The 15,350-nt window shown below is 47.9% G+C and overlaps 1 protein-coding gene across 2 annotated transcripts in view; it reads left to right on the top strand.

Annotated features, from left to right (window-relative positions):
- The first annotated feature begins 1,271 nt into the window (after positions 1-1,271).
- anks6 (ankyrin repeat and sterile alpha motif domain containing 6) overlaps positions 1,272-15,350 on the top strand; it is a 48,317-nt gene continuing 34,238 nt past the window's right edge. Inside the window, exons 1-3 of one of the 2 annotated variants that reach the window (XR_015078532.1) lie at positions 1,272-2,390; positions 6,198-6,242; positions 15,138-15,342. Coding sequence is in view for 1 of the 2 variants with exons in the window: in XM_085989062.1 (XP_085845188.1) it covers positions 1,577-2,390; positions 6,198-6,242; positions 15,138-15,342 (1,064 nt within the window). In the remaining variant the exon portion in view is untranslated. The remainder of the gene's footprint in view (positions 2,391-6,197; positions 6,243-15,137; positions 15,343-15,350) is intronic. The other variant, XM_085989062.1, reaches the window with a different exon arrangement.

The following is a 15,350-nucleotide window of genomic DNA, read 5'->3' as shown; positions in this document are numbered from 1 at the left end:
TTAGTCAGACACGATTTTCCTTTAACAAATCAGTGCTGGCTGTCCCTTATTAACCCATACTTCTCCAAGTGAGAATTAATTTTGTACTTGACAATGGTGTCTAGTAGTTTTCCCACTACTGATGTTAGACTGATTGGCCTGTAATTGCCAGGTTTATCCCTTTCCCCTTTTTTGAACAGGGGTGTAACATTTGCAATCCTCCAGTCCTCTGGCACCACAGCAATATCCAAGGAGGATTGAAAGATTTCTGTTATCTCCATCCCAGCTTCCCTCAGCAACCTATTATGCATCCCACCTGGAGTGGGTGACCTTTTGACTTTGCGTGATGCCAACCACGTCCTTGCTATCTATTTTTATCCTCTGCAATATCTCTACTTGTTCCTCCTCTACTCTGACATTAACTCCATCCTCTTCTTTTGTGAATACAGATGCAAAGTACTCATTCAGCACCTCAGTCACGCCCTCTGCCTCCACAAGATTTTCTTTTTTGTCCCTAATCGGCCCCACCATTCTTTTGATACCCTTTTACTATTTAATAAAATACGTTTGGGCTCCCTTTTATGTTACTTGCTAATCGTCTCTTGTCCTTCTTAAATCCTTTTTCAATTTTCTCCTGCATTCTGTATTCTGCCAGGTTTTCGATTGTATTCTGTACCTGATATTTGTCATAAACCTGCTTTTTCTGTTTTATTTTAACCTCTATCTACTTTGTCATCCAGGGAGCTCTCGTTTCGGATGCCCCATCTTTCCTCCTAATGCTCGAACTATCACCGGCTCGAAGTCCAGATATTGCACATTTCTTCTTTAAAAAATACGTAAAAACCAATCATTTCAAGGTTGTATGCAGCAATTAGTTGCTTCGTAAACTTTGTAAACGCGTGTTGTGTTTGGCTTGCAACTATTCTGAACCATTGAGAAAGCCAAGTTTTACTGAGACTGTGACATCTGTGGGAAAGGCGAGCTGTGACGCGCGTGCGCACTACGCGCTCACTTGACTGGAAAAAAAATGACGCACGGTCTCAGAAATCCTATGACGCATGAGGTAACGTCAGTAACACAGCTGCGGCTCTGATGAACGACCGTCTGGAATCCCGCGAGCGCCCCTTATAGTCCCGCCCCCTCATCGCGCCAATTGGATGGTCGCCCCCCCCCCCCCCAACCCGGAATGTGTTAGTAAACGGTTGCTTGGTAACCGAAGCTCCGCCCCCCTTCTTGACGCCAGCCACATGGCAACGAGGCCGCAAGATGCGAACCCGGATTGGTCGCGCGTCTCGCCAATCACAGGAGCGCGGCGCGTTCAGCAATCATCGTCCGTCGAGACCCCGGGAGCGAGCGAACTAGCCTTAGGTTGTTGTCATTCGGTCAGTGTGGCGGTGGAAAGACGGTTTGGTTGTGCGTGTAGATTCCCTCCACACCAAACCCGACCCCCACCTCATCCCAAAAAAATAAATAAATAAGCCATCAACGAAGCGATGTCGTTGTTTCCTGGCTTGGCGCTGACGGGCGGCTGGGCTGCGGCTGTGAGGAGGAGCAGCAGCAGCAGCTCAGTCGTGCTGTTGCCGCCTCGCCGTTAGGAATGGAGTGCGGGATCCCCGCCACCTTCCAGCTCCTGTTCCGCGCGTGCGAGGAAGGCAACTTCGAGAACGCCCGGCGGTTGCTGGAGCCGTGGGAGGAGGCGGAGGGGGAGGAGAGGAAGGACGAGGCGCGGGAGGACCAGGCGGGAGGCGGGGGGGAGGAGGGCCCGGATCGGCGGGCCCCGCAGGTGCCGGTCGACTGCACGGACGACGACGGCAACTCGGCGCTGCAGTTCGCGGCCGGCCACGGCCACGAGCCGCTGGTGCGCTTCCTGCTGATGAAGGGGGCGTCGGTGGACAGCCGCAACCGCTACGGCTGGACGCCGCTCATGCAGGCGGCGCGCTTCGGCCAGCTGAGCGTGGCGCGCGTGCTGTTGGAGAACGGCGCCGACGCCAACGCGGCCAACAAGCTGGGCGCCAGCGCGCTGGCGGCGGCGGCGCGGGGCGGCCACGTCGGCGTGGCGCGCGCGCTGCTGGAGAGCGGCGCGGGCCTGGGCCTCGGCGGGGAGGGGGAGGACGACCTGACGGCGCTGATGGTGGCGGCCCAGCACGGCCGCGAGGCGCTGGTCCGGCTGCTGCTGGACTGGGGGCGGGCCGGCTCCGGCTGCCAGGCCGGCCGCACCAGCGGCTGGAGCGCCCTGATGCTGGCGGCGCTCAACGGCGAGCTGGCCGTGGCCCAGCAGCTGATCGAGAGCGGGGCGGACCCCAATCAGACCAACGTGGCCGGGATGACCGCCTTCGAGATCGCCGGCGCCTGCAAGCAGAAGGAGATGAGGGGCTACCTGGATTCGAAGACCACCAACAGGCCCAAGTCAGGTAGGGATGAGAAACATAGAAGATAGGAGCAGGAGTAGGCCATTCGGCCCCTCGAGCCTACTCCGCCATTCAATGCGATCATGGCTGATCATCCAAATTCAGTACCCTGTCCTTGCTTTCTCCCCATATCCCTTGATCCCTTTAGCCTTAAGAAATATATCTAACTCCTTCTTGAATATATGTAATGAATTGGCCTCAACTGCCTTCTGTGGTAGAGAATTCCACAGGTTCACCACTCTCTCGGTGAAGAAATTCCTCCTCATTTCTGTCCTAAATGGCTTACCCCTTATTCTTAGACTGTGACCCCTGGTTCTGGACTCCGACCATCAGGAACATCCTTCCTGCATCTAGTCTGTCTAGTCCTGTCAGAATTTTATAAGTTTCAATGGCCCTCTCATTCTTCTAAACTAGCGAATATAAGCCCAATCGACCCAATCTCTCTTCGTACGTCATTCCTGCCATCCCAGGTATCAGTCTGGTGAATCTTCGCTGCACTCCCTCCATGGCAAGAACATCCTTCCTCAGATAAGGCGACCAAAACTGCACACAATACTCCAGGTGTGGTCTCACCAAGGCCCTGTACAACTGCAGCAGGACATCCTTGTTCCTGTACTCGAATCCTCTCGCTATGAAGGCCAACATACCATTTGCCTTCTTAACCGCCTGCTGCACCTGCATGCTTACCTTCAGCGACTGGTGCACAAGGACACCCAGGTCTTGTTGCACTTCCCCTTAAAGGGGAAGGGGGAGTGCAGCTGTGAAATGGCGCAGCCTCTGGAAAATGTTGTCTTTTTCTGACACGTTCCTTCCCTTCGGTGTTAACCGTGGCTCCAGTTGATATCACTCTCCCCTCTGAGTCAGAAGGTTGTGGGTTCAAGTCCCACTCCAGAGACTTGAGTGCACAATCCACGCTGACACTCCTGGTGCCAGTACTGACCGAGTGCTGCACTGTCGGAGGTGGCTTTTGGATGAGATGCGAAACCGAGGCCTCGTCTGCCCCCTCGGGTGGACGGAACAGATCCCACGGCACTATTTTGAAAGAAAGACTTTAATTTATAAAGCGCCTTTCATGACCGCACAACGCTTTAGAGTCAATGACGTACTTTTGAAGTGTAATCACTGTTGTAATGTATGAAACGCGGCAGCCAATTTACAAGCTCCCACAAACAGCAATGTGATAACCAAATAATCTGTTAGTGATGTTGGTTGAGGGATAAATATTGGTCAGGACACTGGGGAGAACGCTCCTGCTCTTCATCGAAATAGTGCCATGGGATCTTTTACATCCAATAGAGAGGCAGACAAGGCATCGGTTTTCATGTCGCATCTGAAAGACGGCATCTCTGACAGTGCAGCAGTCCCTCGGTACTGCCCTGGAGTGTCGACCTAGATTTTTGTGCTCAAGTCTCTGGAGTCGGACTTGAACCCACAACTTTCTTGCTCAGAGGCGAGAGTGCGACCAACTGAGCCACAACTAACGCGCTGAAGAGCAGGTGAGTTCTCCTCGGTATACTGGCCAATAGTTATCCCTCATCCAACATCACTAAAAGAACATCATCTGGTCATCATCACATTACTGTTTGTGGGTCCTTGCTGTGTGCAAATTGGCTGCCGCGTTTCCTACATTATAACAGTGACTATACTTCAAAAATACTTAAATGTGAAATGCATTCGGACATCCTGATGTCATGAAATTACTGAATAGATGCAAGCTCTTCCTTTTGCTGGGGTTAGTGAGTTGGGATTAGGGTTTCGGAGATGTGGGGCTTGTTAGCACTGCACGTTGAGCTGACAACTGCACAGTTAGCTTTGCATTGCTTGCAGAAACTGCTATTGACAACATGTCCTTCCAGGCTATTGACCTAGCAACGATATAGGAGCAGAGGTGTATATATTCAACACAGGGTGGCATGCGACTTGAGGACAATTATGTTGCTGTTTTTGTTCTTGGCGGTAAAGGTCAAAGTAACCATGGGGAATTGCTGCAGTGCATCCTGTAGCTTGTACATATTGCAGCCACAGGGTGCCAGTAGTGGAGGAGGTGAATATTGAGTTCAGGGGCACCGATCAAGCAAACTGCTCTTTGCTGGAATGCACTCGAGCTTCTTGGTCACAACACTTCAGATGTGTGTCAGTTGTGGCTCAGTTGGTCGCACTCTCGCCTCTGAGCAAGAAAGTTGTGGGTTCAAGTCCCACTCCAGAGACTTGAGCACAAACATCTAGGTGTCTGTTACTTTCTGGAGACATCTACTGTCTGTGTTTACTTTTATACTCTTCAACATTCTATTTCTAATGTGATTTGTAACCATGCTCTGTTAGCATTTTCAGTGATTTAATAAATAGTATTCTTAAACCTTTTTGGCTATAATGTAAGGCAATGCATATATTACTAAAAATGTGTAAATAGGAGTATAACTTTTTATATGGTCTTGATTTTATACTCTTATTTTTAGTATTTTGTGTGTATTACTTTGTGCTTCTCAATATTATGTATACTGTATATGCTACAGGGCAAAATGAAAACTGGGGGCAAAGCTGGAGCAACTTTGTATGCATCTTCTACATAATTTCTCAGAAGCCATATATGTGACTTTAAAGCAAGTGCATGCGGGTGAGAATCACTTTGCTGTCTTGTATGGGTGTGCCAAGACAAGAGTGCAGACTGCCGATAGCAGGCCCTACTGTATGCATTGCAGCTACTGGTGCACGCCTCCAGAAATGAAACATAGGAATAAAAGTAGGATATTCAGCCCCTCGAGTCTGTTTCGCCGTTTCTGGCTGATCTGTATCTTAACTGCATTTACTCGGCTCGGCTCTGTAACCTGCGATACCCTTGCATAACAAAAATCTATCAATCTTTATTAAATTTTCGATCGACCTAGCCTTAACAGCATTTTGGAGGGAGAGAGCTCCAGATTTCCACTACCCTTTGTGTGGAAAAAGTGTTTCCTAACATCAGCTCTAATTTTAAGGTTATGGAATGAAACTGGGACGTTCTTTGCCTGCAGAAGTATGTACACCATCTCATTTATATTCCTGCTTCCAGACACCGCACAATAATGCAGATTTAGTATGAAAAGGAAGATTGTAGAGAATTAGTTGTTAACTGATGTTGGATTACACAGGATATACAGCACAGAAACAGGCCATTCAGCCCAACCAGTCCATGCCGACGTTTATGCTCCACTCGAGCCTCCTCCAGTCTTTCCTCATCTAAATCTATCAGCATAACTCGCTTCACTTTTTCCTCATATGGTTATCTAGCCTCCCCTTAAATGCAGCTATACTATTCACTTCGCACCACTCTCTGGGTAAAGAAGTTTCTTCTGAATTCCTGATTTGATTTCCTGGTGACTATCTTATATTGATAGCCTCCTGGTTTTGCTCTTCCCCACAAGTGGAAACACTCTCTGTCTACTCGATCAAAACCTTTCATAATTTTAAAGACCTCTATTAGGTCACCCCTCAGTCTTTTTTCAAGAGAAAAGAGACCCAGCCTGTTCATCCTTTCCTGATATGTATACCCTTGCATTTCTGGTATCATCCTTATAAATCTTTGTTGCACCCTCTCCAGTGCCTTATCTCATGATATCCTTATTATCCTTGAACCCTCACTAATGACTCCTAGACTTCACCTTTCTACTTATGGTACCTTTTGTTGGTTATTAGTGTTATGTGCACCAAGGGTTGAGAGTTGATCTCTGGAGAAGTCTCTTGATGAGATAATGAGAGGAAAATAGATGCTACAGCAATATTAATTTAAACATGCATTTGTGGACTAATAATGTGTTTCTGCTTTGTTTTCAGATGAAGAGAAAAAGAGACCAGACATATTTCATGCACTAAAACTGGGTGAGCACTGTACCACATTTCATTTTGCATTCATTGGAGAGGATCAGAATGCATTGAATTGGATGACATCAAATAATAAAGTTAGAAAACTATTGTCCAAAACCATTAAATTATCCAGTATAATGTATATTTTTATTGATACTAAATCCGTTCCATTCAGACAGCAGTTCTGAAGGACTGTCTTCAAAAGTGTAGTAAACAGAATAGCTGGTTAATACTGCTGTTGTCCCCTAACCTGTTAATGTAAAAACCTTTCCGTGCTGTTCTTCATGTACGAAGAGGTGCCTCATTGTGTTTTACAGGCTGTTGGACACGGCAGAAGGGATGAAGAGCAGAGGGGTTAGGAGGGAGCAAAATCACAGTCCGAGAGAAGGGTCTTTAGGAGGTTTTAAAAGGCAAGGATGGAGGTGACGAGGCAGAGATGCTGAAGAAGGATGTTCCAGGGGTGGGAGCATAGTGGCTGAAGGAGTGCTTGCTTGCAGTGGAGTAGAGGGAGTGTGGAATGAGGAATATTCTGGTTGTTAGAATGGAGGGTGCATACTGGGATATACAGCTGGAGAAGAACACCAAGCTGGAAGGGACAAGCCCAAGAAGTGATTTGAAGGTGGGTTTGAGAATTACAGTCAATTATCTAGGACGCAGGGGACTATTGGAGCTTGGTGAAGATGGGGTTATGGAAGTGTAGTGTTCTGGATGACTTTTAGTTTATGGATGGTGGAAGCTGGCAACGAAAGGGCTAGAGAATTAATGCCTTTAGGTGACTTTAAAATGTGGATTAAGGGAGAGAGGCATGAGGCAGAGCTTGGTGATATTACAGATGTGAAATGAAGTGTTTTTGGTGATGGGTAAGAAAGAAAGTATGAACTTACATTTACATAGCTCCTTTCGATGTCCCAAAGCACTTTATAGCCAGTTAAGTACTTTTTGAAGTGTAGTTATTGTTGCATTGTAGGCAGCCAATCTGTAAAGAGCAAATTCCCACAAACCGCAATAAGATAGTTTTATTGTTTGAGGGATAAATGTTGGCCAGGACTAGTGTCGTAGGATCCTTTGCATTCACCTGAAGTGACAGACCTGAAGTGACAGACCTGTTCTTGGTTTAATTCCCCTTCCAAAAGACGGCACCTCCAACTGTGCAGCACTCCCTCAGTATTGTATGAAGTGTCGGTCTAGCCACTGAGCCAAGGCTGACACCTGAAGGACATGGGGGAGGAGGGCACTGGTTCCACATTTCTGGCTTAGCCTGCGGTGGCAGATGGGGAGATGTATTATAGTAGAGGCCAAATACACAAAGGTTCACTTGCTTCCCATTTTTCCCAGTCGCTGTGCAGTTTTTCTTCTGTCTCTTTCTCTTCCATTCTCTCCAGGTTCATCTCTTCTAAGATACCCATTCTCTGTTCCTTCGATCCTTTTCTCAATCAACTCCTTACCACTCAACTACCCCTCATGGCTCTAATTTTTGCCAATATTATTCATGGTTTTCTTGGCTTGAGCGCTGTCCCTGTCTTTCAAAACCACCATTATTGCTCCTTTCTTAAAAACCCCACACCCTCAAATCACCCTTCGTCACCAATGGCCTCCCCATCTCAAGCCTCCGTTTCTAAGGCCCTCCAACATATATCTACCTCCCACCTCACCCAAGCTTGCTGTTTCTGCTTTCCTCTCTAAGCCTCTGCATCTTGTCCTCTGTTCTCCCTTAACCTCCCTCCATATAAATGTTCCTACTCCTATTCATGGCCACCCCCTCAACTATGCCATCTCATGTGGCTTCTCTATTCCCATTGTTTCAATCACAGACAAGGCCTTGTATTCCACACCACTTGCACCTATGAACCCCACTTCCTTTTGCATCCACCTCTTGCGGGGGGGGGGGGGGGGGGGGGGGGGGGAGAACCCCTTAAGTCACTTACAACAGCACTTTCAAACTTCCAGCTGTCTACTTTTGGTCCTCCGTTTACCACAATACTGCAGCTATTGATCTGCTCAATCACACTCTCCCCTCCACCTTTGATGTACATGTCCCAGTAAAACCCTTACTTTTTCCTACCCTGATCGTTCCCTGGGCACTCTCAGGTCCAAGGGACTCAAACTTGAAAGTATATGGCGCACAACTGGTTTAGCCATTTATCGCTGGATGTGGCTGGACCCCATCAAGCAGTGTTGGGCCCTGCACTTCACTGCCAAAACGGCTCACTACTCCAGGATCATCCAGGAATGTAAAGGTAACCCCTCTCCCATGCCCCCTCCACCCTTGCCTCTGACAATAAGTGTGAGGAGATCATGAAAGAAATACTTGCATTTATATAGCGCCTTTCATGACCTCAGGGTGTCCCAAAGTGCTTTACAACCAATGAAGTACTTTTGAAGTGCAGTCATTGTAATGTAGGAAATCATGTACTTCTTTGTCACTAAGATTGAGACCATCCAGTCAGCTGCCTCTGCCGCATCCCTCCCTTTCCCTAGCCCACCAAGCCAAACTTCCCCCGCCTGAGCCCTGAATTCTCATTTCTATCTAGTTTCTCTTCTATCGCCCCACGTCTCTGAGCTCAGCTTGTCCATGAGACCCACCTCCTGCTCTCAGCCCTATTCTCACTAAACTGCTGACTACCCAACTTTCCTTCCTGTTCACCATGCTAACTAATATTGTAAATGGTTCCCTCTACTTCTGACCCACAGCAGTATGGTTGAATCTTAACTGCCCTCTGAAATGGCCCAGCAAGCCACTCCGTTATACCAAACCACTACGAAAAACTATAATAAAAAAATCAACAGATCACCTGGCATTGGCCTAGGCACCGGACACGACAAAGGCACGCCCAGCCCAGCCGACCTTGCAAAGTCCTCCTCTGGGGACTTGGCCAAAATTGGGAGAGCTGTCAAGCAACAGCCTGACACAGAATCATGCCTTTTTTCAGCCAACGTCCCAGACTCCTCCATCACCATCCCTGGGTCTGTCCTGACCCACCGGCAGGACAGACCCACCAGAGGTGGTGGTACAGTGGTATACAGTCGGGAGGGAGTGGCCCTGGGAGTTCTCAACATTGACTCCGGACTCCATGAAGTCTCATGGCATCAGGTCAAACAGGGGAAAGGAATCTCTGCTGATTACCACCTACCGCCCTCCCTCAGCTGATGAACTGATACTCCTCCTCCATGTTGAACACCACTTGGAAGAAGCACTGAGGGCAGCGAGGGCACAGAATGTACTCTGGGTGGGGGACTTCAATGTCCATCACCAAGAGTGGCTCGGTAGCACCACTACTGACCAAGCTGGCCGAGTCATGAAGGACATAGCTGCCAGACTGGGCCTGGTGGTGAGAGAACCAACACGAGGGAATATCCTACTTTACCTCGTCCTCGCCAATCTACCTGTTGCAGACGCATCTGTCCATGACAGTATTGGTAGGAGCGACCACAGCACAGTCCTTGTGGCGATGAGGTCCCGTCTTCACACTGAGGACACCCTCCATCGTGTTATGTGGCACTACCACCGTGCTAAATGGGCTAGATTCAGAACAAATCTAGCAGCTCAAAACTGGGCATCCATGAGGCGCTGTGGTCCATCAGCAGCAGCAGAATTGTATTCCACCACAATCTGTAACCTCATGGCCCGGCATATCCCTCACTCTACCATTACCCTTAAGCCAGGGGACCAACTTCAGTAATGCCAACCCCACTGTCTCAAAACATGAGACAAACTTGTTAAGAAATCATGAGCTGCTATTTTTTTCCAAACATAAACTAATATAGATCGACCGTTTGTTTATAAACCTCATTAGTGGCTTTATTTAACAGGTCACAGCTCTTTACTATATTGCTGCATCTGAAAATGATTTACAAAAACTTTTTTTTTTAATCCTACCCATTGCCACCACCTTCACCTGGTGCCCAACACAACCACCACACAATGCAGTCCCTGCATTTTGAAGAAAATGGGGGGGAAAAAATACTTTTTTAATGATTTTTCTTCCAGGTTGCTCATAGCAGTGTCCTAGAGATTAACTTAAATTCCTGGAGACTCCAGAACAATCTTGGAGAGTTGGCAACCCTATCCACAATACAGTAGTGATAACGACTGATCCTGCGATCCTGGGCTCCCAGCAGGGAGTGGCACTCACAGGGATCACAGCATGGCACGCAGCCTGGCAATTATGCATCCATCCCCAAAATTTCCCGGGTGTAACCGCATGCTTCCTGGATTGCTGTCTTAATTTCAGTGGTGGGCATGCAGGTGATTTTAAAGAAAAAAAGCCGTAGTTATGTAACCATGACCAGGGATGCCTTTACACCGTGGCTACTAATCTGAAACTAATCTGACACTGGTCTCTGCAGTTCAGGTTCCAGCCAGGCAGAACTCTGTTCACGTTGCTTGGCTCTCACCTTGCTAGAATTTAACTGACCTGTTGAGCACAGAATCTAGTGCATGTCTGGATGCATGCAAGCAAAGAGTGCTCTCAGTACAGTGAGAAATCCAGGGATACACCACTCCTTAGCACGCTGCACACTCCAAGCCCATGGATTTGCCTGTGGATGGAAAGCTGCAGGCTAGGAGAATGCAAGTTAGTGAGCTGTGGATCGAACGGCGGATTTATCCCCTAAAATGTTTAGAGAGCAGAGAAGCGAGAATCCCGGATCTCTAAACATTTCAATTAAGTTTAATAAGTGCTCTGAAGATTCGACAGACCTGGTTTGGTCTCGCACTGGATTTACACTTGATCCGGTATCAACCCAAAGCAGTGTGACGCCCCCTTCCCAGCGAGCCGCACTCCAAACTATGACCGTAAAATACGTTTCACGTTGGAGTTCTTCCGTTCGACTATCTTCCGCCACATCCAGTCGTGAATGGTGGTGGACAGCTAACGGGCGGAGGAGACTCCGTGAACATCCCTATCCTCAATGATGGCGGAGCCCAGCACGTGAGTGCAAAAGTCAAGGCTGAAGCATTTGCAACCATCTTCAGCCAGAAGTACCGAGTGGATGATCCATCTTGGCCTCCTCCTGAGGTCCCCACCTTCACAGAAGCCAGTCTTCAGCCAATTTCACTCCACATGATACCAAGAAACAGCTGAGTGCACTGGATACAGCAAAGACTATGGGCCCCGACAACATCCCAGCTATTGTGCTGAAGACTTGTGCTCCAGAACTAGCCACGCCTCTAGCCAAGCTGTTCCAGTACAGCTACAACACTGGCATCTACCCGACAAAGTGGAAAATTGTCCAGGTATGTCCTGTCCACAAAAAACAGGACAAATCCAATCCGACCAATTACCGCCCCATCAGCTTACTCTCCATGATCATCAGCAAAGTGATGGAACGTGTCGTTGTCAGTGCTATTAAGTGGCACTTGCCAATAACCTGCGCACCGGTGCTCAGTTTGGGTTCTGCCAGGGCCACTCAGCTCCAGACCTCATCAAAGCTTTGGTCCAAACATGGACAAGAGAGCTGAATTCCAGGGGTGAGGTGAGAGTGACTGCTCTTGACTTCAAGGCAGTATTTGACTGTGTATGGCATCGGGAGCCCTGGTAAAATTGAAGTCTAGGAATCGGGAAGGAAAACTCCACTGGCTAGAGTCATACCTAGCACAAAGGAAGATGGTTGTGATTGTTGGCGGTCAATCATCTCAGCCCCAGGACATCACTGCAGGAGTTCCTCAGGGCTCCTCTTGGCCCAACCATCTTCAGCTGCTTCATCAATGACTTTCCCTCTAACAGGTCAGAATTGGGGATGTTTGCTGATGATTGCACAGTGTTCACTTCCATTTGCAGCTCCTCAGATAATGAAACAGTCCATGCCCGCATGCAGCAAGACCTGGACAACATTCAGGCTTGAGCTGACAAATGGCAAGTAACATTCGCGCCACATAAGTGCCAGGCAATGACCAACAAGAGGGAGAGTCTAACCACCACCCCTTGACATTCAATGGCATAGTTGAATCTCCCACCATCAACATCCTGGGGGGGGGTTACCATTGACCAGAAGCTTAATTGGACTAGCCACAAATACTGTGGCTGCAAGAGCAGATCAGAGGCTAGGTATTCTGCGGTGAGTGACTCACCCCCACCCCCCCCCCCCCCCCCCGACTCCCCAAATCCTTTCCACCACCTACAAGATTAGAAGTCAGGAGTGTGATGGAATACTCTCCACTTGTCTGGATGAGTGCAGCTCCAACAACACTCAAGAGGCTTGTCACCATCCAGGACAAAGCAACCTGCTTGATTGGTACCCCACCCACCACCTTAAACATTCACTCCCTCCACTACCGGGCCACCGTGTGTACCATTTACAAGGTGCACTGCAGCAACTCGCCAAGACTTCTTAGACAGCACCTCCCAAACCTGCAGCCTCTACCACCTAAAAGGACAAGGGCAGCAAGCGCATGGGAACACTACTCAAGTTTCCCTCCAAGTCACACCATGCTGACTTGGAACTATATTGCCATTTCTTTGCCGTCACTGGGTCAAAATCCTGGAACTCCCTACCTAACAGCACTGTTGGGAGTACCTTCGTCATGTGGATTTCAGCAGTTCAAGAAGGCGGCTCACCACTGCCTTCTCGAGGACAGCTAGGGTTGGGCAATAAATGCTGGCCTTGCCAGCGACGCCCACATTTCATGAATGAATTTTTAAGTCACTGGCCCCTCCTTTTCGAATCTGCTGTCATCACATCCCTCCTCAAAAAAAAACTGCCACTTATTCCTCTATCCTTGCAAACAACCATCTCATCTTCAACCTCCCTTTCCTCTCCTTGAATGTGATGCTGCCTCCCAAATCCATGTCCATCTTTCCTGTCGCTCTGTCTTTAAACCTCGTCAATCAGGTTTCCACCCCTGCTATAGCACTGAAGTGGCCCTAATCAAAGTCACAAATGACGCCCTCTGTGACTGACCGTGATGCACTATTGTTCGTCATCCTTCTCAACTATTCTGCATCCATTGGCACGGTTGACCACACCATCCTCCTCCAATGCCTTTCCTTGGTTGTCCAGGTGGGTGGGACTGCCTTTGCCTGATTCTTACCTATCCAGTTATAGCCAGAGAATCTCCTGCAGTGTTTTCTCTTCCTGCCCCCACACTATTACCTCTAGAGGATCTATCATTAGCCCCTTTGTATTTCACATCTACATGCTGGCCCTCAGTGACATTATCCAAAGGCACAATGTCCGGTTTCACGTACGCTGACAATACCCAGCTCTACCTCACCACCACCTCTCTTGGTCCCTTCGCTGCCTCTGTGTTGTCAGACTGCTTGTCTAACATTCAGTCCTGGAGGGGCTGCAATTTTGTCCAATTAAACATTGGGAAGACCTGCTGTCCATCTCCTAACTCACACCAAGTTACATTTACACATCACCCCTGTGCTCGCTGACCTACATTGGCTCCTGTTCCACCAACGACTTGATAGTAAAATTCTCATTCAAGTGTTCAAGTCCCTCCATGGCCTTGCCTCTCCCTATCTCTAACCTCCTCCAGCCCTCTAAACTCTGCGTCCCTTCAACTCTGGCCTCTTGTACATCCCCCCCATTCCCTTCGACCCATCATTGGCAGCCGTGCCTTCAAACATCTAGGCCTAAAACTTGGCAAAAGAACCAGAGGGGCGATGAGGGAAAAAATTATGCAGCAAACTGTTATGATTTGGAATGCACTGCCTGATAGAGTGGTGGAAACATTTGCATGGCTGTGGGGCAAGAATGGGGAAGTGAGACTATAAATGGATAGCTCGCTCAAAGAGCAGGCACAATGGGCCGAATGCCTCTTAATGCTGTAAAATTCTATGAAGCTATGGAATTCCCTCCCTAAATTTCTCCACTTCTGTCTTCCTTTTAAGACTCTCCCTAAAACCTACCTGTTAGTCCAAGCTTGTAGTTACCCGTCCTAATATCATCTCTCTAGGTCAGTGTCAATTTTTTGTTTGATAATGCTCCTGTGAAGCCCCTTGGGATGTTTTACTACATTAAAGGCACTATATAAATGCAAGTTGTTCAAATCCCTTAGCCTGGCTTTCTTCTTGCTCACAAAACTTAGGACACCCTGGCCAAAGTCACAAATAACATCCTCTGTGACTGATCCACCCAGAGCTGAGCTCCACATCTTGTGCATTACCCAAGACTGCCTACTTCCACCTCCACAACATTGCCCGTCTCCAACCTTTACTCAGCCCAACCACCTGCAGAAACCCCCATTCACGCATTTGTTATATTTTAGTTCCTAATTTGTCTAATGTCCTTCTTGTTTGCTTCCCTTTCTCCACATTTCATTACTTCAACTTGTCGAAAACTCACCCATTTGTATCCTGTCCTGTATTCAGTCCCACTTACCCATCACCCATCCTCGTTGACCTACATTGACTCTCTGCCTCCCAATGCATTGCATTTAAAAATTTCATCTACTTCATAAAAATGCTCCCCAAACTCGTCCCACTGATTTGCTGCAACTTCCTCTTGCCTTGTACCCTCTCCTGCATCTTTCATCCCTCTAACTTAGTCTTTTTGCTTCCCATCCTTCCTTTCACCCCAACATTGGTAGCAGATCTTTTAGCTACCTTGGCCGTACTCTGAAATTCCTTCCTTTGTCTGCGTGTAACTTCTTTCTTCCACCCCCCCCCCCCCTTTAAAACCCGTCTCTCTTTTTGACCCAGCTTTTGGTCTCCTCTCCTATCATGCATTGGCATTTGTTTCTTTACCCCTTTTAACTCCTCCCCAAACCTGTTCAAATTTGAAGTGACTTGGGATGATTTTTATTATCTTAATAAAGGTGCTATATAACGCAAGTTTTTGTAGTGCTGTGCCTACAGTAAAGTTCCTCTTTTTAAATATTTTTGCAAAAAATTATTTTCATAATTTGCTGTAGCCCTTCTGTAATCCGTATGTTTCTTCTGCATTTGCTTTGTTTGTAAATAGGAAGCTGTCAGTTGGTGAAGGAGATTCTTGATGAAGATGCAAATCAGGCCAATGTCATTAATGCAGACGGTGCCTCTCCATTAATGATTGCTGCCATGACAGGTCAGCTAAACCTTGTACAGCTTCTTAGTGAGAGGAACTCTGATATTGACAAGCAAGATGGTGTACATGGGTGGACAGCCTTAATGCAAGCTACTTACCATGGGTACATAA

The sequence above is a fragment of the Somniosus microcephalus genome, chromosome 5, assembly GCF_052327205.1.
Source record: "Somniosus microcephalus isolate GS21.2 chromosome 5, FLI_Smic_1.0, whole genome shotgun sequence".
Lineage (NCBI taxonomy): Eukaryota > Metazoa > Chordata > Chondrichthyes > Squaliformes > Somniosidae > Somniosus > Somniosus microcephalus.
The sequence above is the reverse complement of the archived record's forward strand: the minus strand, read 5'-3'. Positions and strand labels throughout refer to the sequence as shown.